The sequence below is a fragment of the Elgaria multicarinata genome, chromosome 10 (genome assembly GCF_023053635.1).
Source record: "Elgaria multicarinata webbii isolate HBS135686 ecotype San Diego chromosome 10, rElgMul1.1.pri, whole genome shotgun sequence".
NCBI classification, from domain to species: Eukaryota; Metazoa; Chordata; class Lepidosauria; order Squamata; family Anguidae; genus Elgaria; species Elgaria multicarinata.
In genome coordinates this window covers 52,837,652-52,865,639 of record NC_086180.1, presented here as the reverse complement: position 1 = coordinate 52,865,639, position 27,988 = coordinate 52,837,652, and the positions used below count along the sequence as shown (strand labels likewise).

At 42.6% G+C, this 27,988-nt stretch overlaps 2 protein-coding genes across 2 annotated transcripts in view; one reads left to right on the top strand and one right to left on the bottom strand.

Moving 5' to 3' along the window:
• The window catches only part of RBM47 (RNA binding motif protein 47), a 315,704-nt gene that overhangs the window by 152,961 nt on the left and 134,755 nt on the right, over positions 1-27,988 (top strand). The window lies entirely within an intron of this gene.
• Positions 22,975-23,559, bottom strand: LOC134404404 (uncharacterized). The gene has a single exon (XM_063135090.1). It carries the CDS (start codon positions 23,557-23,559, stop codon positions 22,975-22,977), a length of 585 nt encoding a protein of 194 aa, XP_062991160.1.

Sequence of the window (27,988 nt, the reverse complement as noted above, 5' to 3'; positions counted from 1 at the left end):
TGTAGAGGATCCAATCTTAATCCAACAAAGAATCCAGAAGCAAAAAGTGGCAGGTTAAAAGCCTCATCTAGAAAAGCCCTTTGAAAATGTGTTGTGCAACAAGACATTTGCATAGTTAAGAATTGCCAGTGTTCTGTGAAGTTCCACCTACAATTTTGTTATTACTCAGTCTCTCTCCACCAAGTACTCCTTCCAGCACTGCCATGAAGACAGCAGGCTCTATTAGGTTCCAATATGGTGGGGTCAGGTGGGACAGCCAGAACCACCATTAAATCCCAGAATGTATCTGTGGACACATGTGGGAACCCCTTGTAATAATTATGAGGATCTGTAAGGATATGTGCCTCAGTTCCATGTTTTTGCACTTTGGCAGTGCTGTAAAGTGCTAGATTAAGTCCCCCCCCCATTTCAATCCACTGAGACAGATGTGATCCGTGATTTGATGGTGGTTTGAGGTGGGATCTTGTGTACAAATTATGTAAATTCAAAAAGGCCCATTTTCTTGGATATGACCTGTGTGTATGTTCTCTTTCTCTCTCTTTCCCCCTTTGTCTCTCCAATCCTGGTTCTCCAGGTTGCTTTCTTTCCCCACCTGCTTGTTCTTCTCTCCTCCACCCCACCCCACATCACTTTCCTTTTTCCCATCCTGGCCTTTGGTTTAGTGTCTGTCCATCTGGAAGCACCCTGGGTGACACTGCATTTAGTTGTGTCTGGATGGGTGTTGTCTGAGAGAGACAATGCATGTTCCTCATGCATTGGGTCCAAAAAACTTCAGTACAGGATCTAAGTCCAGCCACCAGCTCTGAAGAATGGGAAAAAGAGGACTCCTTGCATTGGTGTAGATATTTATTTTATTTTATTTATTACATTTTATACCGCCCAATAGCCGAAGATATCCCATGCTCAACCATCTCTGCATAGAAGAAACAGGTCAGGTTCTTTGCCAAATAGGCATATGATTATTATGGTCTGAAAATAGATGGTATTCTGTTAAGACTCTGTTATGGCAGAATGAAAGGCGGGGTTGGCTTTAGAAACAATGGAAATGTGAAGATTGCTTTTTTCTAGCCAACATTCAGAAAACATCTTATTTGAGCAATCCTCAACTTGACAGCAACTGAGTAATACTTCCTATTTTTACATTAATTTTCCACTATGTGTCTCACAAACTTCCTGTACATGTTGTACAGTGTGTTAATTCCAATTAGCTATTTCTGTTCTCATGAGGTTACTTCCTGAAATTTAACAGCAAGGGGACAAGCAGATCAGCGAGGAAATGAATCTAACTAATTTCAGAGAGAAAGCAATTACTCCTAGTTGTTCTCCTGAGGAGAGAAAGCTGGACCCAGGCATATAAATGTTTACGATGCTTTCAGACAGGATTGCATGTTGCTCATCTTGGGTATTTTAGCTGCTAATATAAGAGTATTTTTGTATGAATATTACAGTAAGGGTGTGCATGGACCCCCGATCTGCTTCTCTTCCAGATTTGCAACTTCTGGATTGGGCCCGCTCCGCTTATAGTCCGCTCTGGTTTGCTGCGAAGCTCTGGATCGGAGTTCTGCTTTCCCCCCGCTTTCCCCTCCGCTTTCCCCTCCGCTTTCAGCACCATGTACATTGATGGTGCTATATAAATAAATAAATAAATAAATAAATAATAATAATAATAACATAGACTTGCATTGAAATCCAAAAAAGCCTACAACTGTTTTTCTGTTAACGTTAGAAACCTCAAACTCGGCACCATGATAGCTTATCCATGTATACACATGCATGCCAAGCCTCAAGCAAATCCAAGCCTCCCTTTATTTTGGGGGAAATTTTGAAAATCGGACACCCCAGTATCTCAGGGATTTTTAAAGCTCAATGGGCTTTATTCATGGCCATTTCAAAGGAAATCCCAACATGCCATGAATTGGGGAGTAGATAAACCTATGAATCTTCTTCCACACTTGAAACATTTATTTGGAACTTCAAAAAGTCTAAGTGAGCACAGGAAGGACTTATCCCCTGAGTCAAAGCAAGACACACACAAACCATCCCTGCAAGGCGGGCACAGAGGAGGAGGACTGGACTATGGGATATGCCATAGATCTATGCGAAGTCAGTCCCGGCAGATGCCCCACCACAGCAGCACCCCGGGGGAGGAGGGAAGGAAGGCAGCAGACATTTCTGGGGCCACAAGGAAGTGAGCCAAGGATTGTTTGTTTCAAAGCCAGCAGTAATGCATTGCAAACCAACCCTGCGAGGCGGGCACAGAGGAGGAGGACTGGCAGCAAGCATGCCGGAGGCTGGTGGGCACGAACCACAAAGCCCATCATGTAGTGCAGCTCCCAGGCCCAGGCAGGCAGAGGCAGGCAGAGAGATGCCATAGATCTATGGGGGAGGAGTCAGTCCCGGCAGATGCCTCACCACAGCAGCACCCCGGGGGAGGCGGGAAGGAAGGCAGCAGACATTTCTGGGGGCACAAGGAAGTGAGCCAAGGATTGTTTGTTTCAAAACCAGCAGTAACGCATTGCAGCCAACCCTGTGAGGCGGGCACAGAGGGGGAGGACTGGCAGCAGCAAGCATGCCAGAGGCTGGTGGGCATGAACCACAAAGCCCATCATGTAGTACAGCTCCCAGGCACCAGGCTGGCCAAGAGGCAGGCAGAGAGATGCCATAGATCTATGGGGGAGTCATTTCTTTCAAAGCCAATAATGCAAACCATCCCTGTGAGGCAGGAGCAGTACAGAGAGATGCCTTTTCTTTTGCATCCCATAACTAGGAGGCTAGGAGGATAAGAGTAAAGCTTTGTGATCTTTGCTTCAGAGTTCATTGACTGAATTGTGATCACAGCCATTATTAAACAACAACAAAATAATAAGTACGTTAATAATAGCAGTACTATTACTTTGTTGCCTTCCATGAGGATCCCTTTTTGATTTCATGAATCCTAGTTTTACTTTCTTCAAAAATTAATTAATAACTCTCTACCTTGTTCTGGCCTTAATAAACTGAACTTCCTCTTCTTCCCTTCACTCCCCCTCCCTTGTGTGTCTTTTCATTTTTGTCCGTAAGCCTCATCGCAGGGTTTGACTCACTTTTTCATTGATGTGTGCCACTTCAACCCTGTTTTGTCTCAACACAAAAATTGTTGTTGAGACAATTGTCAAAAATGCAGGATATAAATATATAAATAAATTGATGCAAAATGAATTATCTGGCTTACCTTCTGTGAAATTCAAATAAATTCTAGTGAATATTTCTAAATATGTAAATATATGGGCCAGGCCCTGGTTCTTTTAATTGCCTAACACTGCCCATGTTTCCAGTGAATTACAACATAACTATTTAAACTGTACTGCTTTTAGTGTTCATACCTGCATATAGCATTCTTGAGTTGTGGAGAAGAAAAAAAGTTGAAAAATATTTCCAGGAACATTTAGCTTGAGAGAAGTATGTCGTGAAGACCCATGGACTCGCCAGGTGTGCTGTCTCCCTGGAGCACAGATTAGAGATGTGACTGAAGGATTACCGAAGCTCATAAAGCCCACGGACACATACCCCTTTCTTCTCATCCATGTGGGAAGAAATGATGTCGCCAAGCAGAACTACGAAGAAATCATTTCAGACTTTGAAGTTCTGGGAAGGAAACTGAAGAACTTTGGGGCCCAGGTAGTTTTCTCATCCATCCTCCCGGTTCTTGGAAGAGGATTAGAAAGGGGGAAAAAAATACTCCAGATGAACGACTGGCTACGAAGGTGGTGCCGTCGTGAGAGTTTTGGATTCTGGGACCACAGGCTACGCTACTTGGAACATGGACTGCTGGGTTGCACCTCACAAGGGCTGGAAAGAATGAGTACGGCAACAGCATGAAGAACTTGATCAGGAAGGCTTTAAACTGAATCTTACGGGGGCAGGAGACGTAAACTTCGAGGCAACAATGGATGAAGGCCAATGCACCACAGTACAGAGTACAGCTCCAATAGTGTCCCAAAATAATGTCTGCAACAATGTAGGAACAAAGCCAGACTATAAAACACATGATCTTCGATGTCTATATACTAATGCCCAGAGCATGGGAAACAAACAGAATGAACTTGAACTCTTATTACATGAAGGCAAATACGACTTAATAGGTATAACTGAAACTTGGTGGGATGACTCCCATGACTGGAATATAGCAATTGAAGGATATAACTTGTTCAAAAAGAACAGAAGAAATAGAAAGGGAGGTGGGGTTGCACTATATGTTAAAAATACCTATCCCTGCACAGAAATACAGGCAGATCAGACTGGGAGCCCCGTCGAGAGCGTCTGGATTAAAATAAATGGGGCAAGGAATAAAAAGAATATGATAATCGGAGTCTACTACCGACCACCCAATCAAGGAGAGGATGAGGATGAAACTTTTGAGAAACAAATTGCCAGTGTTTCAAGGAAGTGTGATGTAGTAGTGATGGGGGACTTCAATTACCCTGATATCTGTTGGGAGACCATTACTGCCAAATGCGGCCCTTACAAGAAATTCCTGACATGTATGGGTGATAACTTTCTCCTACAGAAAGTGGAGGAAGGAACTAGAGGATCGGCAATCCTTGACTTGTTATTGACCAATAGGGATGACTTAGTGGATAAAGTGGCAGTTCCGTGAACTCTGGGGGAAAGTGACCACATCATACTTGAATTCTTGATTATGAAGGAGACAAAAGTCGAGCGTAGCCATACACGTACTCTGGATTTTAGGAAAGCTGATTTTAATAAACTCAGAACTATAATAAGTAAGGTCCCGTGGCAAGGGAGCCTAATGAGAAAAGGAGTGCAGGATGGGTGGGAGTATTTAAAAAAGGACATTTTAAAGGCACAGTTACAAACAATTCCAACCAGGAGAAAAGATAGAAGACAACAGAGGAAACCAATGTGGCTCCACAAAAAGCTTAGAGATGACCTGGAAACAAAAAGGGATACATATAGGAAGTGGAAGGAAGGCCAGGCTACAAAAGAAGGGTACAGACAAGTGGCGCAGAAGTGCCGAAATGGCGTCAGGAAGGCTAAAGCTCAGAATGAGCTGAGATTAGCGAGGGATGCTAAAAGCAATAAAAAGGCTTTCTTCAGATATGTGAGTAGTAAAAGACAGAGGAAAGAAATGGTGGTTCAACTGCTTAATGAGGATGGCAAATTGATAACAGATGACAAAGAAAAGGCTGAAGTGCTCAATTCCTACTTTGTCTCGGTCTTCTCCCAAAAGTGGGTTTATGACCCCCCTGGAAAAAGTGAAGCAGTAGTTGAGGGGGCAGGATTACAGTTTGAGATTGATAAACAAATGGTCAAAGAACACCTAATTTTCTTGAATGAGTTCAAATCTCCAGGGCCCGACGAACTGCATCCTAGAGTAATGAAGGAGCTAGTGGAAGAACTCTCAGAACCTTTGTCTATTATCTTTGCAAAATCATGGAAGATGGGTGAGGTGCAAAAAAGGGCAAAAAGGAGGAACCTGGGAACTACAGACCAGTCAGTCTGACATCCATCCCTGGGAAAATTCTGGAGCAGATTATAAAGAAGTCAATCTGTAAACACCTTGAAATCAATGCTGTGATTACTAGAAGCCAACATGGATTTGTCAGGAACAAATCCTGTCAGACTAATTTGATCTCATTTTTTAATAAGGTAACCTCCCTTGTGGACTGTGGGAATGCTGTGGATGTCATATATCTTGACTTCAGCAAAGCTTTTAACAAAGTGTCCCATGATATTCTGATTAACAAACTAGCTAAAAGTGGGCTAGATGGAACAACTATTAGGTGGATCCACAGTTGGCTACAGAATCGGACTCAAAGAGTACTTATCAATGGAACCTTCTCAAACTGGGGAGAGGCAACGAGTGGGGTGCCGCAGGGCTCAGTCCTGGGTCCAGTGCTCTTCAAAATTTTTATTAATGATTTGGACGAGGAGGTGCAGGGAACGCTGATCAAATTTGCAGATGACACCAAATTGGGTGGGATAGCTAATACCCTGGAAGACAGAAACAAACTTCAAAGTGATGTTGATAGGCTGGAGTGCTGGGCTGAAAACAACAGAATGAAATTTAATAGGGATAAATGCCAAGTTCTACATTTAGGGAATAGAAACCAAATGCACAGTTACAAGATGGGGGACACTTGGCTCAGTGATACTACAAACGAGAAAGATCTTGGAATTGTTATAGATCGCATGCTGAATATGAGCCAACAGTGCGATATTGCTGCAAGAAAGGCCAATGCTATTTTGGGCTGCATTAATAGAAGTCGTTCATCCAGAGTATTTTTCTTTCCCATTCTAATCCTCTTCCAAGAACCGGGAGGATGGATGAGAAAACTAACTGGGCCCCAAAGTTCTGCCGTTTCCTTCCCAGACAGCCTCATTCTATTCCTTTCCCTTGTTTTTATATGATGTGTGCCAGACATCTCAATAAACCTATAAAAGGTGTTAGGCTGCTAAGAGGCTGGTAACCTGTATTCCCATGGTGGCTGTTAAGGAAGGAAAGCGCTCTTCATTGCACCTAGCTTGGAAATGTGGGATAAAAGCCTTTTACCATACTAGTAAAAATATAAAATTATTTTACCAAAGTGGCTGGCAGAGGAGGAATGGGGAGATCTGCCCCTCCTCTGCCAGCCCACTCACTCGCCCCCATGGAATTCATTATTGCCTAGAACTACCAGGTGATTTTTTTTTACGTACAAGGCTCATGTACATGCAGCGCAGCAGACACCATCTTAGAAGAAGCATTCCTTCCCCTGAGTGAGAAAGAATGAGGTTTTTAATTGCTACAGTCTTACTTGCGATAAAAATATATTATTTCTCTAATTATACATTTTAACAAAATAATACAGTACAAGAACAAAAAATGAAAATGAAACTACATACTTAAAAGGCTTCAGGTTCAAATATTACAACATTCTAAAAGAAAGAAGGAATAAATTACACAAACTTCAGTAAAGGCAGACCAAATATTCAAATACAAATCCATTCATAACCGGCACCTATATACCACGCTTTCAAATGTAGCTGGTGTTGTTAAGAATTCAATCTATTGCATTACAGCCGATGAGCTTTTATCTTACAAATGTTGTAGTATCAAGAGGGCTGAAAAATCCATTTACGCTGACCATGTGATAAATTCTAAGAAGCAGGTACATAATTTAAGAGAACATGTACATCAGAAAATATTAAGCAGTTTTCCAACACAAAATTTATACTTGCGATAAAACATGCTATATAATGCTCAGCTGTATTCCTACCTATGAACTGTTGCTGACGTTCTTTGTTTCTTTCCTTTCCCAGGAGAACCTTTTCCTGGAAGCCAAGCCCACCATGCCTTCATTCGGCCTCCCTTTTCCCTCAGACAAATGGAGCGTTTAGGGCACCCCAGGATTTGGAAAGCTTACTGCACGGGCTTGCGGCTGTTCATCACCTTCCGAGAAAAAGCTCAATTGCCTTCAGCCTGGCCGATTCCAGGGAATCAAATCAGAGGCTTCATGGTGTCTCTGGATTCCCAGGGCTTGACTTTACCCAAGATACTCGTGTACATAGCAGGGCTATCCTATATTTCCCGCTTGTTTAATTTCTGGGATCCCCTTCGGGACATTGTCATCTTTCGCATGGTGGTGGGCCTGCAGCACCGAAGAGGACCTCCAACGCCACTAAGCTTCGAGGTGCTCCAATCTCTGCTGGGCACTACGGAAAGTGTCTGCAGCAGCTTCTATGAGCGCCTCTTATTCCAGGCTGTCTACTTACTGACTTTCTTTGCAGCGCTTCGGCCAAAAGAGATTGTTGCTGATGACTCTGTTACTCCGCATCCAAAACTCCTGCTGTTGAGTGACATTCAGCAGGATAGTTTCAGCATTAACATACATACCTCAGAGACTGGCCTAGAAAGATCTGTGTTCCGCTACATGCGATCAAGAGAGCAATGGCTCTGCCCTGTCCTGGCACTCCATAATTATTTGGCAGCAAGGCCACGTGGTGAAGGGCCCCTCTTCATCTATGGTAACGGACAACTACTGACCAGGGACCGGTTCTTGGACATCTTCTATTCTGCTCTGAGAAGACTGGATCTCCCACCACAACAGTATGATATATCATCGTTTTGGTTGGGGTCCCTCACAACTGCAGTAAGGTATCGATGCTCTCAGGCAGCAATTCTTCGTTTGGCAAGATGGCCATGTATGGAAATTTCAAGAGGACAAGATGGCCAACATTAAATACCTGAATGCGCAAACCATGTTGACTGTTTGGCATGATAACTTTTAATGATACTTTAGTTTTGTCCTCTGTCAAAAGAAAACAATTACATCCATGGGTCTTGTTTTGAAATTAATAAAACTGAACTCAAGAACTAGGCAATATATGATCCTAGTACCGTATAGAGTGGAACAGTACTGTATAGCATAGCGATATAAGACAGTGATTGAGTTTGATTTCTGGATAGGATGCAAACTTTTGAGGGTTGATTCTTAATGTACGTTATCATAGGCGTGCGCAGCACATTTCATTAGGGGGTTCAGCCAGGGGTTGGTTTTTTTAAGGTAAACATTGATTAAATATATAGTAATAAAGGACTTTTTTCCATTCATCAAACAAACAAAATAAACGAAAACTGAAGTAAACTGTATTTTTTTTAATTAACAAGTAATCTGTACTTTAAAAATACACATTTTAAAATGGAGACTCTGAATACTGTTTTTTGCTGTAGTGATAACCAGGCATATATAAAGATATAGTCAATTTTCACCATCTTTAAATTTAATCAGATAATGACCTAATCCAAACTTACTAAAACAGATTCACATTTAAAACAGATTCTATCACATTAACAACAATGAGTGTCATCTTAAGTTCCAGCACCATACATAGAATACACCATACATCAAATGCCCTAATAATGATTTTAAAAGATTGCCCTGTGTGCTGCTGAGCAAAGAATTTGGAATGAGGTCCAGGAGAGAGACTTCTGGGGTGAATATAGTGAGGACGAGGGGTGGCTGCGAGCCTAGCATAAGAGAGGGCTGGCTGGAAAGATTTGGAAAACTTGGGGGAGTGTAGGAGATCTGGAACTAGGGGCATCTCTGGAAGGCCGCGAAGGGGCTATTGGCAGAAGACAGGAGATGAAGGAGAAAAGAGAGGATGGGAAACCGTCACAAGGGCACATCAGTCTTCTTTACTGATCAATTGTAAGCCGCTCCGGGAGACTTTTAGGCTGAGGTACGGGATACAAATACTCTAAATAAAAATACTCTAAATAAAATAAGGGCAAAAGAAGAGGATTGGCGTAGGGGGAGCCCTGGGGAAAGAAGAGAGAGAAATGCCCCTATGTGTGGGGCTAGAAGAGGGAGAGAGGGTGCAGACAGGAGAGGTATGAGTGTCCCGGAGGGGAAAGGAAACAGAGGTAATGTTTAGCCTTGAGGAGAAGCCTGAGGGGAGACATGATAGCACTCTTCAAATACTTGAAAGATTGACACACACAGGAGGGCCAGGATCTCTTCTCGATCATCCCAGAGTGCAGGACACGGAATAATGGGCTCAAGTTACAGGAAGTCAGATTCCAGCTGGACATCAGGAAAAACCTCCTGACTGTTAGAGCAGTATGACAGTAGAACCAGTTACCTAGGAAGGTTGTGGGCTCTCCCACACTAGAGGCATTCAAGAAGCAGCTGGACAACCACCTGTCAGAGATGCTTTAAGGTGGATTCCTGCATTGAGCAGGACTTGATGGCCTTATAGACCTCTTCCAACTCTATTATTCTATGATTCTATGAAAACAGTAGTGTAGATCCTGCCTGAGACACCTGGGCCCTGTACACCTAGGAAACCCAATGCATATTGTTCAGTATCTAAATTATAGCCAGCTCTTGCCAGGGCTGGTCCAAGACATTTTGCTGCCCAAAGCGGAATAGCAAATGACATGACCCCCCACCCCACCCCTAAACTCACAGTGTAAAGCCAGTAAAGTCATTTTGGCACTTGAGGCCAGTGGACAACAGCTTATTATGCCATAATAAAGTTGTGAGTCTTCCAGATCTCACAGGATACTTTACAGCTTTTGAACACAAAAGAAGAAGAGGACTATACCACAACCTGGCCTTGTGGGTCATGTAACCAGCAAGTCCAGTCCAGAAAGGAAATCCAGACACAAGCAATTCAAGCCAAACCACACCACATACCCACATACTGTATAAGAAGTCCTACAATTCTCAGCATACCCCAGCCAGCCATGCTGGCTAGGGGATTCTAGGAGTTGAAGGACTTTTTTCTGTCTAAACATGCATAAAATTGTGCCTTTAGCTTATCATGTCACACTAACAGGAATACAGGAATCAAATAGGATTTCCTTCTTCAGTGGGACACACTTACTTAGGAGTAAGTACCATTTTGTTATAGGAAAGGATAATATATTTTTAATTAAAATTTAAAAATAACTATCACCTGGTACAGAGTTTTCCTCTGGAAGACCTGGCTGGTTCACTGTTGTAATTATTTGATTGGAACTGAAGTAGAAGGGCACTAATTTTGCTGTACTTATTGTCTTTAACTATGGTTAAATATCCCAGTGTGGGATGTACTTACTGTCTTTAAATAAGGTTAAATATCCCACAGTTACCTTGCTATTCTATTTCTACAATTCTTTTTCTCCTGTCCTTTCTTCATCCTCTCTTCATTTTCAGGCTGCATCCGGTGCACATTTACCTCAGAGTAAGTTTGATTGATCTCAGTGGGGCTTACTTCCGAGTAGACATACATAGGATTGTGCTGCAGCTCTGTTTTAAAGTGACACAAGAGACACACATACCATATTTACCAAAAGAATGGCTTGAAAAATAAATATTGTAGAGCTAGGAACAGTGTAGGCCCCTGACTGTAAGCCCCACCGCTGGCCGGCCTTCTCCCCCTCACCTCCTTCGCACGTGGTGCTCTTCTCTTCCTCCTTGTTGCTGCTGCCAGCTCTCCTCTGTGAGGAGAGCTGGCAGCAGGTCTCTTCCAGTGGTCTCTGTGAATTGGAAATAGGAGAGCAGCCCTTCTCCCCGAACATCTGTCTTTGCCCCTGAAGGAACGTGCCTGCCTGACGAGTGAATTGCGGAAAGCGCGGCAGCCCCTCGCCCGCCGGCCACTCTCCCTGCTCTGGCCCTTCGCAGGGAAAGAGAAAGGCGGAAGGAGGTAACTGGGGAAAGCAGCGGAGAAACGCACCCACAAAGGTCTCCGCTCCGCAGGGAAGCCCAAACGGCACTTACTGGCCCCGCCATACACCTAGCCAGGCCCCGCCCCCGCCAGGCCCAGCAGCAGGAACCGCAGCTGCGGCCACAACGAGGCGCGGAGCCGGAGGAGGAGCAGGAACCGGAGTGGGGTGGGCGCAGCCGCTGGAGGCTTCTGACGGGCGGCACTGCACATTTCCCTCTGACCCGTCTCCAGAGTGACGGCGCCTGGCTCGGCCCGCAGCGGCCTCAGAGGGGGTTCAGCAAGGACGGGGCAAACATGGCGGCGGCGGCACATTAGGGGGTTCAATGGAACCCTCTGCATCCCCTGTGCGCACGCCAATGTACGTTATTGTTCTATTGTGTACGACTAATGCTGCAACTGAACATTATGTCTATTTAGGTTTGGGATCTTGTTCCATTCTTAGCCTTGATGTTTTCTTTTTTGTATATATTCTGTAAGCATGAGATTTGCCTGTGTTATTCATTTATTATTCATTTATTTGTTAATAAAGTACTCCATAAAAACACTTGTGTCTGGTTCAAGATAACTAGGGGTGTGCACGGACCCCCCGCTCCGCTTCACTTGCAGATCCGCGATTTTCGGAGCGGGCCGCTTCGCCCCACCCCTGCCCCGCCCACTTCCGCTCCGCTCCGCTCGGAGCTCCGGATCCGGATCGGAGCTCCGTTTTTTCCCCCCCATAGGGTTGCATTGAAAGCTAAAAAAGTAAACAACTTTTTTTCTGTTCAAGTTAGAAACCTCACGTTTGGCACCATGACACCTCATGGGGGTATACACACGCACGCCAAGTTTCAAAGCAATCCCATCATCCCCTGATTTTTGGGGAATTTTTGAAAATCGGGCACCCCATTCACACCCCTTTCCATAGCTCCGTCAATTTGGACGTTAGAAACTTCAAACTCGCCACCATGATAGCTTATCCATGTGTCCCCATGGACGCCAAGTTTCAAGGCAATCCCATCATCCCCTGATTTTTGGGGAATTTTTGAAAACCGGGCACCCCATTCACACCCCTTTCCATAGCTCCGTCAATTTGCACGTTAGAAACCTCAAACTCGCCACCATGAAAGCTTATCCAGGGATACATACGCACGCTGAGACTCAAGCAAATCTCATCATCCCCTGATTTTTTGGGAATTTATGAAAATCCAACACCCATTCACACCCCTTTCCATAGCTCCGTCAATTTGCACGTTAAAAAAACTCCTCAAACTCACCACCATGACAGCTTATCCAGGGATACATACGCACGCCAAGACTCAAGGCAGTCCCATCATCCCCTATTTTTTGGCGGGGCTTAAACCTGCAAAATTTGAAACTTCCAAAACTCCAAGTGAGCGCAGGAAGGACTTCTCCCCTGAGTCAAAGCCACACACACACAACATCCCTGCGAGGTGGGCAGGGGAGGAGGGAGGGAAGGCAGGCAGGCATGCAGCTGGCATTTCTGGGGGCATAAGGAAGTGAGCCAAGGATAAGCCAGTAATGCATATAAAATGGAATAAATAAACAAATAAATAAACGAAGGAGGGGTGGAATTAAAAGCAGCAGTGTTGCTGAATAAACAGCAAGAAGAACTTTTTTAAAAAGGCTATATCTGTCTTTTACCAGCAATAGGGGGACGTGCCCGGGGGAGAGGGAAGCAGCTGCCAGTTCAACTCAAGAAAGCCATTGCTTCACCACGAGAGCTCTAAGAAGTAAACGCTCACTTCAACTCATAACAGGCATCGCTCCACCACTAAGAAGTAAACGCTCACTTCGACTCATGATAGGCATTGCTCCACCGTTTTACTCTCTTTGGAAGGCTCTAATGGCCTTCCAGTGCAGGAGAGAGTGGGGGCACGTCCACAATGAGATGCCCTAGGGGAGCTCATCCCCTTGCACCACATCTTTTCAGTTGTTCCCCAAAGTTAGGGTGGGTAGCAGTGCTGTGTTTCTATCTCTTATTCTTGGCTTAGTATATGATTTCAGGTTGTGTTTGTGCATTTGGTGGGGCTACTGTGTTAAAAAACACTGGGAAAAGTCCGTTCAGATGAAGAAAGAGAAGTTTCCCAGAATCCCAAGTGACCCGTTTTGCCTATGCCCTCCTCTAACTTTGGGATCATGTGATCATGACCGGGAGCTGACTCTGCCCCTCAGCCCTTTGAAAAAGGTATTTTTCCCGCCGATTTTTCCAAAAATTCTAGCGCGCAACCCGCACGACGCAGAGAGGTGAGATAGTCTCAAAATGACCCCCATCCACGACTCTCTGTGCACAAGAATTTTCAGAACGATAGCTTCAAAATCAACCCAGTTATCCCCGATTGTTTTCCGCAATGCAATCCTATGGGTGAAAACCTCCGTTTGACCCGCGCTGTCCCTGTTTGTAATGTTTGTTTACCCGATTTTTTAACAAATATAGCACGCGAACCACATGACACAGAGAGGTGAGAGTAGTCTCAAAATGACCCCCATCCACGACTCACTGTGCACAAGAATTTTCAGAACGATAGCTTCAAAATCAACCCAGTTATCCCCAATTGTTTTCCGCAATGCAATCCTATGGGCGAAAACCTCCGTTTGACCCGCGCTGTCCCTGTTTGTAATATTTGTTTACCCGATTTTTTAAAAAATATAGCACGCGAACCACATGACACAGAGAGGTGAGAGTAGTCTCAAAATGACCCCCATCCACGACTCTCTGTGCACAAGAATTCTCAGAACGATAGCTTAAAAATCAACCCAGTTATCCCCGATTGTTTTCCTCAATGCAATCCTATGGGCGAAATGTTTCAAGATGGCGATCGGAGCACTCTGCCTGAACTAGGAGCTCCGAAAAATGGCCGCTTCTCTTCGCCTTGCTTCTAGGGGTCTGCGGTCCGCTTCTACTCCGCCTCTGGGTAAGGCGGAGCAGGCCAATCTGCTACTGCTTCTCCGCTCCTAATCGGAGCGGAGCACATGCCTAAAGATAACCTTTTAAGCTGCACATCTTCCACAGCTCTCCTCCTCCGTTGTCCATTCATAAAAGGCCTGCAGTTTATTTCTTGCAGGTCCTACGATTTCCATATCCTCTCACATCTCTTGAATGTAGAACGGTTCACGGGCACAAAAAATGATATTTCACCATAGTAAGCATACATACTAGGGGTGTGAACGGACCCCCCGATCCGCTTCTCTTCCAGATTCGCAACTTCTGGCTCGGGTCTGCTCCGATCTGCCTATGATGAGCTCCGCTTCGGAGCTCCAGATCGGAGCTCCGCTTCCCTCCCCCCCCCCCCACAGACTTGAATTGAAATCCAAAAATGCCTACAACTTTTTTTCTGTTAATGTTAGAAACCTCACACTCGGCACCATGATAGCTTATCCATGCATGCCAAGCCTCCCCTGATTTTGGGGGGATTTTTGAAAATCGGACACCCCATTTTCAGAAATGGGATTTACTCTGACATTTTTACAGATAAAAACTTTGAAGCGGGCACCCTCACAGATGCCATCTAGATCCACATTCATGGCAAGTTTCAAGCAAATCCAATCATCCCCTGATTTTTAGCGGGGTTTTCCCCTTTTAACTCACCCCAATTCAAGTCTCATGCTAGAACTCCATCAATTTTCACATTAGAAACCTCAAATTAGGCACCATGACACCTGATCCATGTATACACATGCATGCCAAGCCTCAAGCAAATCCAAGCCTCCCCTGATTATTGGGGGATTTTTGAAAATCTGATACTCCAGTATCTCAGGGATTTTTAAAGCTGCAGACAGCTCAATGGGCTTTATTCATGGCCATTTCAAAGGAAATCCCAACATGCCATGAATTGGGCAGTAGATAAACCTAAATATGAATCTTCTTCAAAAAGTCTAAGTGAGCGCAGGAAGGACTTCTCCCCTGAGTCAAAGCAAGGCACACACAAACCATCCCTGTGAGGCGGGCACAGAGGAGAGCAGGCAGCACTGGGAGCAAGCATGTCGGAGGTTTGTGGGGTTGAACCACAAAGCCCATCATGTAGTACAGCTCCCAGGCACCAGGCGGGCAGAGAGGCAGGCAGAAATGCCATAGATCCCTGGGGAAGTCAGTCCCAGCAAATGCCCCACCGGGAACGCAGGCATGCAGCAGACATTTCTGGGGGCACAAGGAAGTGAGCCAAGGATTGTTTCAAAGCCAGTAATGCAAACCATCCATGCGAGGTGGGCACAGAGAAGGACAGGCAGCACTGGGAGCAAGCATGCCAGAGGCTTGAGTTGAACCACAAAGCCCATCATGTTGTACAGCTCCCAGGCACCAGGCAGGCAGAGATGTACAACTATGTCAAAGATCTATGGGGAAGTCAGTCCCAGCAGATGCCCCACCACAACAGCATCCAGGTGGAGGAGGGAAGGCAGGCATGCAGCAGACATTTCTGGGGACACAAGGAAGTGAGCCAAGGATAGTTTCAAAGACAGTAATGCAAACCATCCCTGTGAGGCGGGCACGGAGGAGGACAGGCAGCACTGGGAGCAAGCATGCCAGAGGTTTGTGGGGTTGAACCACAAAGCCGATCATGTAGTACAGCTCCCAGGCACCAGGCGGGCAGAGGGGCAGGCAGGGATATGGCATAGATCTATGGAGAAGTCAGTCCCAGCAGTACCCCAAAACAACAGCACCCAGGCGGAGGCGGGAAGGCAGGCATGCATGCAGCAGACATTTCTGGAGGCACAACGAAGTGAGCCAAGGATTGTTTCAAAGCCAGTAATGTAAACCATCCCTGTGAGGTGGGAGCAGCACAGAGAGGTGCCTTTTCTTTTGCATCCCATAACTAGGAGGCTGGGAGGAGAAGAGTAAAGCTTTGTGATCCTTGCTTCAGAGTTGATTGACTGTATTGTGATCACAGCCATTATTAAACAACAAAATAATAATAATAGCAGTACTAATTAATATTAATAGCAATAATAATAACAACAATAAGGAGTTGAACCACAATGAAAGCCTGCCTGACTTCACTGAAGAGGAAAAGTCCCTGAGAGCTTGGGTTATGGGGTGTATAACTATAAAAAATAATAAATAAATAAATAAATAAACAAAGGAGGGGTGGAATTAAAAGCAGCAGTGTTGCTGAATAAACAACAAGAATATCTTTTTTTTTTAAAGGCTATGTCTGTCTTTTACCAGTAAGAGGAAAGTGGATGTGCCCAGGGGGAGGGGGAATTATGCCAATTTGACTGGCCCTATGTAAGTACCAGTCTTTAAAAAGCTACCTGACACTTCAACTCATGACAGGCATAGCTTTTCCACTGGTTAATCTTTGGAGGGTTCTGATGACCCTCCAAGGACAGGAGTGTGTGCACTGAGCACGTCCACATGCTCTAGGGGACCTCATCCCCTTGCATCACATCTATTCAGTTGTTCACCAAGGTTAGGGTGGGTAGCAGTGCTGTGTTTCCTAATTGTTATTTATTTGCTTAGTATATGATTTCAGGTTGTGTTTGTGCGTTTGGTGGGGCTACTGTTTTAAAAAAACACTGGGAAAAGTCCGTTCAGAGACTAAGAAAGAAAAGTTTCCCAGTATCTCAAGTTACTAAGTATTCCATTTTGCTTATCCCCCCCTCCAACTTTGGGATTGGAGGATGCTTCATCAGGTGATCATGATTGGGAGTTGAATCTGCCTCTCAGCACTTCAAAAAGATACCTCTCCCATTTTTTTTACCCTATTTTTTAAAAAAAATTATAGCAAGCAAACCACAGCACACAAAGTGCTAAAAATAGGCTCAAAATGACCCCCACCCATGACTCTCTAAGCACAGCAAGTTTCAAATAGATAGCTTGAAAAACAAAAAAGTTATCCACTAATCTTTTCTGCAATGCAATCCTATGGGCGAAAAAATCCAAAATGGCTGGCAGAGCGCTCCGCGAAAAGAGAAGCGATCCGCTTATGGTTGCTTCTCTTCGCCATGCTTCTCCAGCCCCCCCGATCCGCTTCTCCTCCACCTGTAGCGGAGGCGGATCACCCTGATCCGCTTCTGCTTCTCCAATCCGAGGAGAAGCGGATCACACACCTATATTACAGCATCTGGCTATATGGGCAAATTGATGTATATTCTATATCTCTTCTGTGAATGCTAAATCGGAAATCACTCATAAGCTTCATTCACTTCAAAATGGTTGTAGTAATAGAATTACATGAATGTAAATAAGAAGAGAACTATGTCCAGCATGAATCTGGCTCTGAATGTCGAGTGTGATAAGTACATAACTACACTTGTAAAATCAATCACAATTCATTCTAATGTAAAGCTTGTCAATCTAGCACGGAGCCAGTTTGGATGTGTGGATATTCTGGTTGGGTCATAAAAATACGTGAACGCTCTCTCATCAGAAACCAAAGTTGAATGTACTGCCAGACTGCTTCCTTATCTCCATTTCCTTCATAGATTTTCCAAATATAAGTATCCCTCCCTATATCATTGGGATCTCAGGGTGGAGTATAAAATAAAACAGTATAAAGTAATACGTAATGTACACAGCTAAAAACATATTAAACCATTAACAACCTTAAACCAGTAGAAAATTTAAAAGCAATAAAAACAATTAAAATATGTGTAGCTTTAGGCAAATTTAGCCCTCAGAAGCTTTGATGACTCTGTGAAGGTGAAATATATAGGTTGCCATCTACAATATGGATGGGGAATTTTTCACCCCACAGGGGGAGGAGGGGAAAGGAAAATCCCATTGCCCAAGCAATGATCAGCTTGCAGAAGTTGGATTTAACCCATAATACTTACCTACCTTACAGGGTTGGTGGAATTATTGAGATAATATATGTGAAGCATTTTTTATTTTATAAGCACAATATAAACACTACTGTTTTTATTAGTTAGCAGTCGTGACCTATTTAGAATGCGAGGGAACACTTTTAGACCTATTGCAGACGATGCTTCCAAATCTCCTAATGAGAAGATCAAAGAAACATCTGCTCTGATGTGCATTTATACTGGCTTTCTTATTCATTTTAGAAAGAACCCCTCAAATCTTGTTTCATTTTTTGCCAGGTTAACATTTGTCTATACAAGTGTGAAAGGCTTTGATCTATTTTTACTGGGCTTATGAGAAAGCATTACCAAGGCTGCTGGATTGAGTGGCATGTTTCTTCTTGCATAATTTATGGGCTATCAGTTTGATAAAGGGCCACCTGGATCAGCCATTAAGCAAGAGCTTACTGTTTGTAAAGTTATTATTCAAACAGACCGTGTTTGGAAGGATGATATCCAGCTCCTTATTCTCGCAGTTACCTTGAAACATAAAGCTGGCATATTTGAAAACTGTTTTGAATTTCACAATCCTACAGAATTTCTTTTCTGTACTCCCCCCATCCAAATTAAGCCATACCTTGGTCTGAAACATTTCAGCCAGTGTTATCTGTCTAATTCCAGCAATTACGCAGCTTTCTGCCAGGACGAGCTGCATACAGTTTGATTAATTGTATCTATTTAGTCAATGTGTATATTTGTGTTCCTTAAGTCCAAAAAATTCCATTAAAATATCACCATATTTTATTATTTGCAATTATTGTTTGGTCATAGCAATACAATAACTAGGAGAAACCAATATAAAAACAACCTGACATAGCCATTGTCAGGATCTGATTTTTTTTAAAAAACATACACATTAAAATAGAACTATGTCTAAGCATTATCATTGTCCTTTGGCTATAACCTGCACATGGTTGCCTAATAAATATGATGGAGCATTATCATTGTCATGTCCTACCATTTTCCTGGCAGGATCAGCCCTGAACTGGATGAGACCTTAGAGTCTCAACCAGTGCTTGCCGTGGTAAAAGGGATACCTCCCAACACCACAATCAAGGGCAGAGGTTCAGAACAAATCTAACAAGCCAAGCATCAAACAAGTATCATCATCATCATCATCATCACCACCACCACCACCACCACCACCAGGATGTTGGCTCCAGAGGATGCAAACAGCCAAAGACCTTAACAGCGACAGCTGGGGGAGGGATGTGCTGCCACTACTGCTCCCCTGCTGTCCCTCAACTAAGGCAGCTGCCTTGGTATGCATACTGGTAAGGCTGCACTCACTTGATAATAGAGGTCATGACAGAGTGTGTAGAGCCTTGGAGATCATACCTAACAGCATTTCGTTTCCTGGAAGACCACAAGGAGTCAGCACAGTTGCTATGGTGTCATGGGTCTCTGGAATATGAATGCTTTGAGTGGTAGATCAATGTATTTTATATCACGTAGTGAACAATTGTAAAGGCTGCTGGGTCTAAAACTTATTATACGGAGCTGGTAGAAAGTGCTTCAGTTAACTGCTCTAAAATGGTGGCATCCAAGCACAATGGCGGATCCAGGAAAAATGTAAGATTGCAAACTCCAGCAACTGGGAAGGGGGAGGAGAAGGCTGTAAATCCCATTAATGACAGGGCTCCCATTCCTTTTTAAGTCACAACGACTTTGGTTTTATCTGGCTCCAGATTCTTTCCGCTATCCCAATACCATGGCTTGAGCCATTGCTTGGACTTAGCTGAAGGATGAATCCCAAGTGTTTGGGGATTCAGCTTTTAGGGAGAGGACTGTTTCATGTTCCTATTAGCACACAATCAAAAAGTGGATGAAGATGGATGGAAACCATCTGTAAAGAACCAAAACAGTATACCAGGGCTCCTTCCCAGAGACACATGAGCAATGGAAGGCAGGAAGGAAAGTTTGGATGCTGTGGGAATATGAAATCATGGGAACAGCCTTGTGGCCAGTGTATTAGTCATAATGGTTGAGTTAATCAAAATACTTGTCAATGTTGAGTTGTACTGTATAATACTGGATTATGTAGAGGTAAAAATAATAATTAAAATGGGTAGGATGAAATGATTCAAGGTTTCTTATGCTGTGACAGATATTTATTTCTAAAACCGTCTAAGGAGCTTTCCATTACTTGCATTGATATTGTATATGAAAGTAATGTATAGTATGTAAAGTAATGTACTTTATGATTATATCTTTTCCTTTATTTCCAAAGTTCAAGCAGTGAGTGCCACTGCTTAAGTAGACAAAAGGACATAACACATACATACGCAAGAGGGGGTATCAGCAGGTTTGGGTAAACCCCATGGTTTTTCCAGAAGGACACCCCCCCCCAAATAAACCACATCTTTTGGGGGGAAAAACCCTAAGGTTGGCAGAACAGCCCAAAACACCAATTGATAACAGTGGCTACAGAATATTGCTCAGTGGCCACAAAATACGGAGTGACTTTTGGAGACAAGTGGAAATTGAATAGAAGGGCTGGAATCCTGAACATGGAGCACTGTCCACTGCAACATTTTGTTGCAGCTCCCACTTGTGTGTTTCCTAAAGGTAAGCCTAAACTGATTTTTCTGCATCCTCTGATTTCCTTACCTATTCTAGATCAAGTGGTCAGCATCACTCCAAGTCCCTGGTGTAGAGAATTATTTTGTGATCCATTGTCGATCTCTGCGGCAAAAAGTGGTGCCTTCCTGTTACCAAGCTCACCTTTCTCTGAGTTCAAGCCTGACCTAGGGCATGTCTACACCATGCTTCATCCCGGGGATTGCCCTGGGATTATCCCTGTACGTTCACATGACACACAGGGGATCCCGGGGGCAGAGAGGAAAGATCCCTCCATTTCACCGGGATAACCGGGATGGCTATTAGCCTGATTTTTCCCGCGGTCTTGGGATCGTCCCGAGACCGCAGGAGGTGTGGGTGGCTGTCCCGCTTTCGTTCCATCTCCTTGTGGGTCAATGCGAGGAGCCAGGCACGGGGCTTGGAGCTCTTCAGGTGCTCTGTGCCCATTAGGGGTGGGTATAGCACAATATTGTGCTATCCCCACTCTGTGGATAGCACAATATTGTGCTATGATTGACAGGAATACAGCAGCCTGTGTTAAGCTATTACTGAGGGTGTGAAAAGAGTGCATCAATCTAAAGATTGAGATGGTAATCAATTTAAAAACAAATACATAAGGAATATGAAAATGGACAGATTTAAAACAAAATATGCCACACATACTGTATGTGGCTACATGAACAAATGTGGTGCCTGGATGATATAATGTTTAATCATTCTGTTTATCAGATGTATGGCTTTTTTCTGTCTAAAGATATATGACTTTTTTCTGTCTAAAGATATATGACTTTCCCCCCCTGTCTAACACGTGCATAGGATTGCAGCCTTATACATCTTTCTGTAAAAAAGACTCAAGGCATCTTACAGCAATGGTTAAAACACAGAAAAAAGCTAAAAAAATTTAAAACAGCTAAATGAATTTAAAACTCCCAAATCCAGGAAAACAACTAAATTAAGACACTGCATCATATTGTTCTATGGGAGAAGCCATTCTTCTTGTTTGATCTGACAAAAGGAACAAGATCTAGATAGGGCTAAGTTAAAATGAGGATGGGTGGATGTAGATTCCCCCCTCCCTGCCTCATCAAATGTGCCTATTTTTTTTTAAAAAATGTGACAATTTTTAAATGTGTTTTTCTGTGAACATTGCCAGAACTTTCAGGAGAAACTTATAAGTGGGGGAATTGTTCAGAGAGAAATGTTCACACCATGACTTACTCTTCAACAGACATTAAGAATGAGGGCAATACTTTCTGCCCTCACTCTAAATTGGCTTCATGTTATCATCTCTGGCCTTGAGTGTAAACACCTTCAACAGCCCTATTCAGGCATTCTTCTGTGTTTAAACAACATACTGAGTTTGGGGGAAGGGAACAAGGATGAGCATTCTCTTGAGGGTTATATATTATTTATAAACCCTTTTGTTCACTATACTAGTGAACTAGCAGAATAGCAGCGGGTCTTAACTATGAAAGTCAGCAAAGACCAAATTAACTTCAAGACAGAGTCTATTTTGTTTGGTACAAAAATAAAGTATTTTACTGATAGAAAATAACACAGTTTATGGCAATACAAATTTACACCAACATATTCACACACTTGGTCATACAGATTACAGCAGGGCTCACAGCAGTAGAGAGGGAATATTTTAATCTGGTTACAAAGCTCTAAAACTCTCTTTATATACACTTCCCTGAACAAATGATGAAACCACTAATTGGCAATGGCAAGACAATTAGACTTTTGCATCATCCCAATAATTCAATAAAGTCCACCTGCAAACTTGACCTTTAAGCTGATTGACTGATGCTGAGTCTTCAGTTTCTTCCAGGTTTTGCAGGCTTGTACAAAGATATGGAAATCACAAAAAACCAGTCCTAATTCAGGACTCCCAACACCCCTTCTTTTTTGGGTTTTCTATTATTTCACCACGTTACAACATTTGTACAGTTAATCACATTTTTAGCCCTCCCTGAAACTTAACGTTTCATAAATCTCTCAATGTTTGATGGCTCTTAACGGTTTTGTAAAGACGTCTGCCAAATTATTCTGGGACTCACAGTAGGCTAACTTCAATGTTCTACTAGCTATGTGTTCTTTGACATTATGAAACTTGATAGCTATGTGTTTAGACTTTATCTTTAGGATTTCTGAATTCGCCAATGCAATTGCTGCTTGGGAATCACAGAACACAGTTACAGGCTTTGCAACATGGATTTTGAGGTCCTTTAATAATTGCAATAGCCATGTAATCTCACCACAAACATCAGACAGTGCCCTATACTCAGCCTCACATGAAGATATGGCCACTGAAGCTTGCTTCCTTGACTTCCAGGATATTGGGGCTTTTCTAAATAATAGAATATATCCAGACGTGGATTTTCTATCTTCCGTACAGCCTGCCTAATCTGAATCCACATAGCACAATAAATCTTCATCTGGCTCTGCAGATAAACTTAATCCGTGCTCTAAGGTGCCTTTTAGGTACCTTAAAACTCTTTTCAGGGCATTCCAGGCTGGTATTGTGGGCTTTGCAACAAACTTGCTTAAAATGGCGACAGAAGCTGACAAATCTGGCCTAGACCAGTTAACTAAGTACAACAACATTCTAACTACAGACCGATACAAATCTGGGTTGCTAAAACATTCACTTTGTAAAGTACTTTGTATGTTCAGTTCTATGGGGCTTTTCACTGGTTTGCAGTCTTGCATCTCACACTGTTCAAGTAACATTTCAATTTTCTGCTTTTGACTTAGCAGAAAGCTTCTGTCCTCCGTTTGTTTAACTTCTACTCTCAGGTAATTTTTCACTGGCCCTAGGGATTTCAAGTTATACTTACTAGCTAACTGCTGTGCTACTTTTTGGACCTCTGCGTCACTATAACAAGATATCAAAATGTCATCAACAAACAAAATTAAGGCTTTATAATCCTTACCACTCCCCTTCGTGTAAAGACAAGGGTCTGCAATGCTCTTAGAAAAACCCATGTCGTTTACCAGAGTGTTGTTTAAAGTTGAATTCTAGCACCTCGCACTCTGTTTTAACTCATAAATCGCCTTCTTTAATAACTAAACTTTGTTGTTGTTTTTAAACTCTTCTGGTTTCTTCAAGTACAATTTTTCTTGGATTGGTGCGTTTAGATATGCTGTGGTAAAGTCGTACTGACTTATTTTCAACTTTTCTTTGGCTGCAAGGGTTAAAAACAAGCGTAAAGTCTCTGATTTTACAGTGGGTGAGAAAGTGACGTCATAATCGACGTCCTTAACCTGATTATATCTTCTAGCAACTAGCTTAGCCTTGAATTTAGTGTCCCTGTTTTCAAGCGGCTTGCGTTTGAAAACTCAGCGGCAAGTTAAAGATTTCTGTCTTGGAGGCAAAACAACTTCTTCAAAAACTTTGTTCTCTTGAAGACTCTGTAATTCGCTTTCTATGGTACACTTTCATTGTTTTCGTTCAAAAGAACTTAATTGCTTTACTTTTGCATAAGAATTAGGTTCACAGCTCACATTATAAGCGTGTATTCCAAGCCTATGGGGAGGCACGCTTTTGTTTTGTCTTTGAGACCTGCGGGGGATCTGCACTTCCTCCTCCTCCTCTTGCTTTCTGTCTTCTGGCTCGGTCTGAGTTGCTACAGGCGTTTGCCTGCTAGAAGAATCTAAATCTAGTAAAACTGACGGATTATCATGTACTGATTCTCAATTCTGCTCAGCAAAGGAAGCAGATTTTGAGACAACAATTCTTCTTCCTTTGTGCAAAAACTTCTAACTATTATTTTCATAACTAACAAACATCATTTTGACTCTTCTGGGTCCTAGCTGTCTCTTTTGAGCTAAAGGAATATTCACAATTGCATAGGATCCCCAGATTCTGATGTGTTTTAAACTAGGATTTTTGCCAAAAATTAAGAAAAAAGGAATATTGTTAATGGCTGAAGACCACGTTCTGTTGCACAGATAGTTTGCAGCCATAAAAGCTTCACTTCAAAGCTTGGGATCTGCTTTGGCATCTTTCATTAAGCATTTTATTTTCGTTTTCAGCACGCTAATCTGTTGCTCCACATTCCCAGCTTGCTAAGACGCCATGGGATCTGTAAACTTATGAGAAATCCCATGCTTTCTGCAAAAATCAGCAAACTCTAGACTTCTAAACTCGCCCTTCTGATCCGAACAGAAGCTCTGTATTTGCCTTTGCAAAGATCTCTCTACTTTTTTAACTTATTCTTTTATTTTGGCTAGACACTGAGACATTTGCTTTAACAAATATACTTATGAATAACGTGTTTTGTCATCTAAAATGACCAGGGCATATTTAGCTTTCCCATAACTCTCTGGGAAAGGACCAGTCAGATCTAAATGTATTAGACTAAGAATGTCTTTATGTCTCTAGTCTCTTACACGTGGAATATTGGCTACACGTGATTTTGCCAACTTACAAACGGAACAGTCAAGGTAATTCTGGCAATTTTTTACTCTCACATCTTCAGCAATCTTGAGAGTTTTGCCCAGAGATCTAAAACAAGGATGTCCAAATCTCTTATGGAATAAATGTAGGCAATTGTCATGGGGAGAAATGTTTTTGTAAGTCATAGAACTTGAAGAAATATCTTCTTCTCTACCTTGGCTCTTGTCCAGGAAAAACAAACCGTTTTTTAAACTGGCAGTCCCCTTCAGTTCTCTATGCCTGGAAATAAAACATTTCCCCTCCTCAAAGGAGACAGAGAACTTTTTCTCCATTAGGTTTGACACACCTAAAAGAGAATGACTTAAGTTGGGAACAAAAATAGCATTAGCAAAGCTTTCGTTAAGGACAGGAATATGGCAAATTCCTTCTCCCTTCACTTCCTGCTTTGAGCCGTCAGCAAGGAAAATAAATCTGTTAGACGTGACTCTGAAGTCCAGGAAGCTTTCTATTCTAGTAGAAATAACGGAATTACAAGCTGAGTCTATCAGCTAGATAGCTGAGCTTCCGTTTCCTTCCTCCTTCGACATCTTGCTCACTCCAGCTGTAACGAGCTGTGCTGACTTCTTTGAACAAGAAGCATTTTTCTAGCGATGCTCAGAAACTTTCTCAGGTTGTAATCTCACTTTACAGTCAATATTCTTATGTCCAATTTTGCCACATTTCCAGCAAACAATTGTTTTTTGTGGCTTATGCTTTTTATAAACTGAATAAGCAGATTCAGTCTCCTCCTTTTTCACAGTCTCGGTCTTAACCCTTTCAGAACTAGACCATTGTTGAAATGAGTCTGCCTTGCTGTTTGAGCTCACGGCTTCTCTCTTGGAATGTCTTTTCTGTTGTTCTTCTAATAATTTTCTGCACACATAATTCAGGGTTAAATCACGGACGGTCACTCCCTCTAGGGTAGTCACCAACACGTCCCAAGACGTTGGTAAGCTAGACAAAATAATATAAGACTTCATTTCCTCTGAAAGAGTCAAGCCAGCCGATGCTAAACTTTGGAATATTTCTCTCAGCTCCTGCAAATGTTTGCTAATATCTCCAGATTCTTTTAGCATCGTCCTATACATTCTGCGTGTTAAATTTATTCGAGAACTTGCTGTATCTCTTATATATACTTCACGCAATTTTGTCCAGATCACATGAACAGCATCCTCTCTATTAACATAGAATAGCTGATCATTCTTCATATAGAGGATTATATAGGTTTTTGCTTTCTCTGCATTTCGATTCCACTCTCTCAAATCAGCTGCACTTAAATCTTCACCGGGTGGGTCTGTAACCACTTCCCACAGCCCTTGGTTTCTTAAACTCATTTCAATCTTAAATGACCAAGTAATATAATTTGTGTCTGTGAGTTGTTCTATTTGTGTATTCATTCCTATTTGAAGTGCCATAACTGCTAATTGGTTGTTTTTTCAACCCTTTTGTTATTTGAATTTCCTTTTTTTGGGAACTGACCGGCTTAACAACCTCAGAATCCCTTTTCAAATTCAAAAATAGCCTTCTATCAGACAGCGTGTGACTTTGCAAGACAAAAGCTTTACAAAAAAACTTCTTCCTTTGTCTAAATCCCAACGTTCTTTTGAAAAAGCAACGCTCCAGGGCAATTAGTCAACGCACGGCTTCTCTGTCTTATCAGGTCCTACTGTTTCTCTGTTAAGAACTAGAATTATGTCCAGACTGTTACTGGGTTTCTGGGTTTCTGGGTTACTGGGTAGCTGGGCCCATAACCTCTTGAGGGTTATATATTATTTATAAACCCTTTTGTTCACTATACTAGTGAACTAGCAGAATAGCAGCGGGTCTTAACTATGAAAGTCAGCAAAGACCAAATTAACTTCAAGACAGAGTCTATTTTGTTTGGTACAAAAATAAAGTATTTTACTGATAGAAAATAACACAGTTTATGGCAATACAAATTTACACCAACATATTCACACACTTGGTCATACAGATTACAGCAGGGCTCACAGCAGTAGAGAGAGAATATTTTAATCTGGTTACAAAGCTCTAAAACTCTCTTTATATACACTTCCCTGAACAAATGATGAAACCACTAATTGGCAATGGCAAGACAATTAGACTTTTGCATCATCCCAATAATTCAATAAAGTCCACCTGCAAACTTGACCTTTAAGCTGATTGACTGATGCTGAGTCTTCAGTTTCTTCCAGGTTTTGCAGGCTTGTACAAAGATATGGAAATCACAAAAAACCAGTCCTAATTCAGGACTCCCAACACATTCTAGCTCCACTCCCATTGCCCTCCGTGAGTTGCTACTTCTGAAATGGGGAGCCTCCTCTCCTTCATAAACTATGGTTTTCCAATGTAGAACCTTGGAAAACTATGATTTATGAAGCTGGGAAAGATGGTAAAATCCCAGCTGATCTGTAATTCTACGTGAAATAATTTATTTATTTATTTATTTATTTATTACATTTTTATACCGCCCAATAGCCGAAGCTCTCTGGGCGGTTCAAATAATGGCTTAGAAAATACCCCTAACTGAGAATCAGAAGTAATAGAGAGGCTTATGGTGTTTAAACACCAGAGTTATGTGTTTTAGCTCCTCCGAGTAACTACCTGTCACCTTCACTCAGCTTATCAGTTATTGGCATGGAGTAGGTACTAATGAAAGACAATGGAAATCAACATATGAAGTTAGAAAATAATAATGGCTGAGAAGTTTAAAACAAGCCAAGAGAATGGTTATGAGCCATTGGCCCCATTCAGAAGACACCTTAAACCATGGCTTTAACCACGGTGAATAAGCTTTTTTGTCTTCATCACCATGGTTAAAGACATGGTTTAAGGTGTCTTCTGAATGGGGCCAATAGCTCTGATGTAGATCTCTATGTTCACAGGCTGCCTCTGCCCCATTCCTTTTTAGTGCAGAGGGAAAATAGGAAAGCCCTGTATTGTAAGAATTCAGACTGTGCCTATTGTAAATGTCCT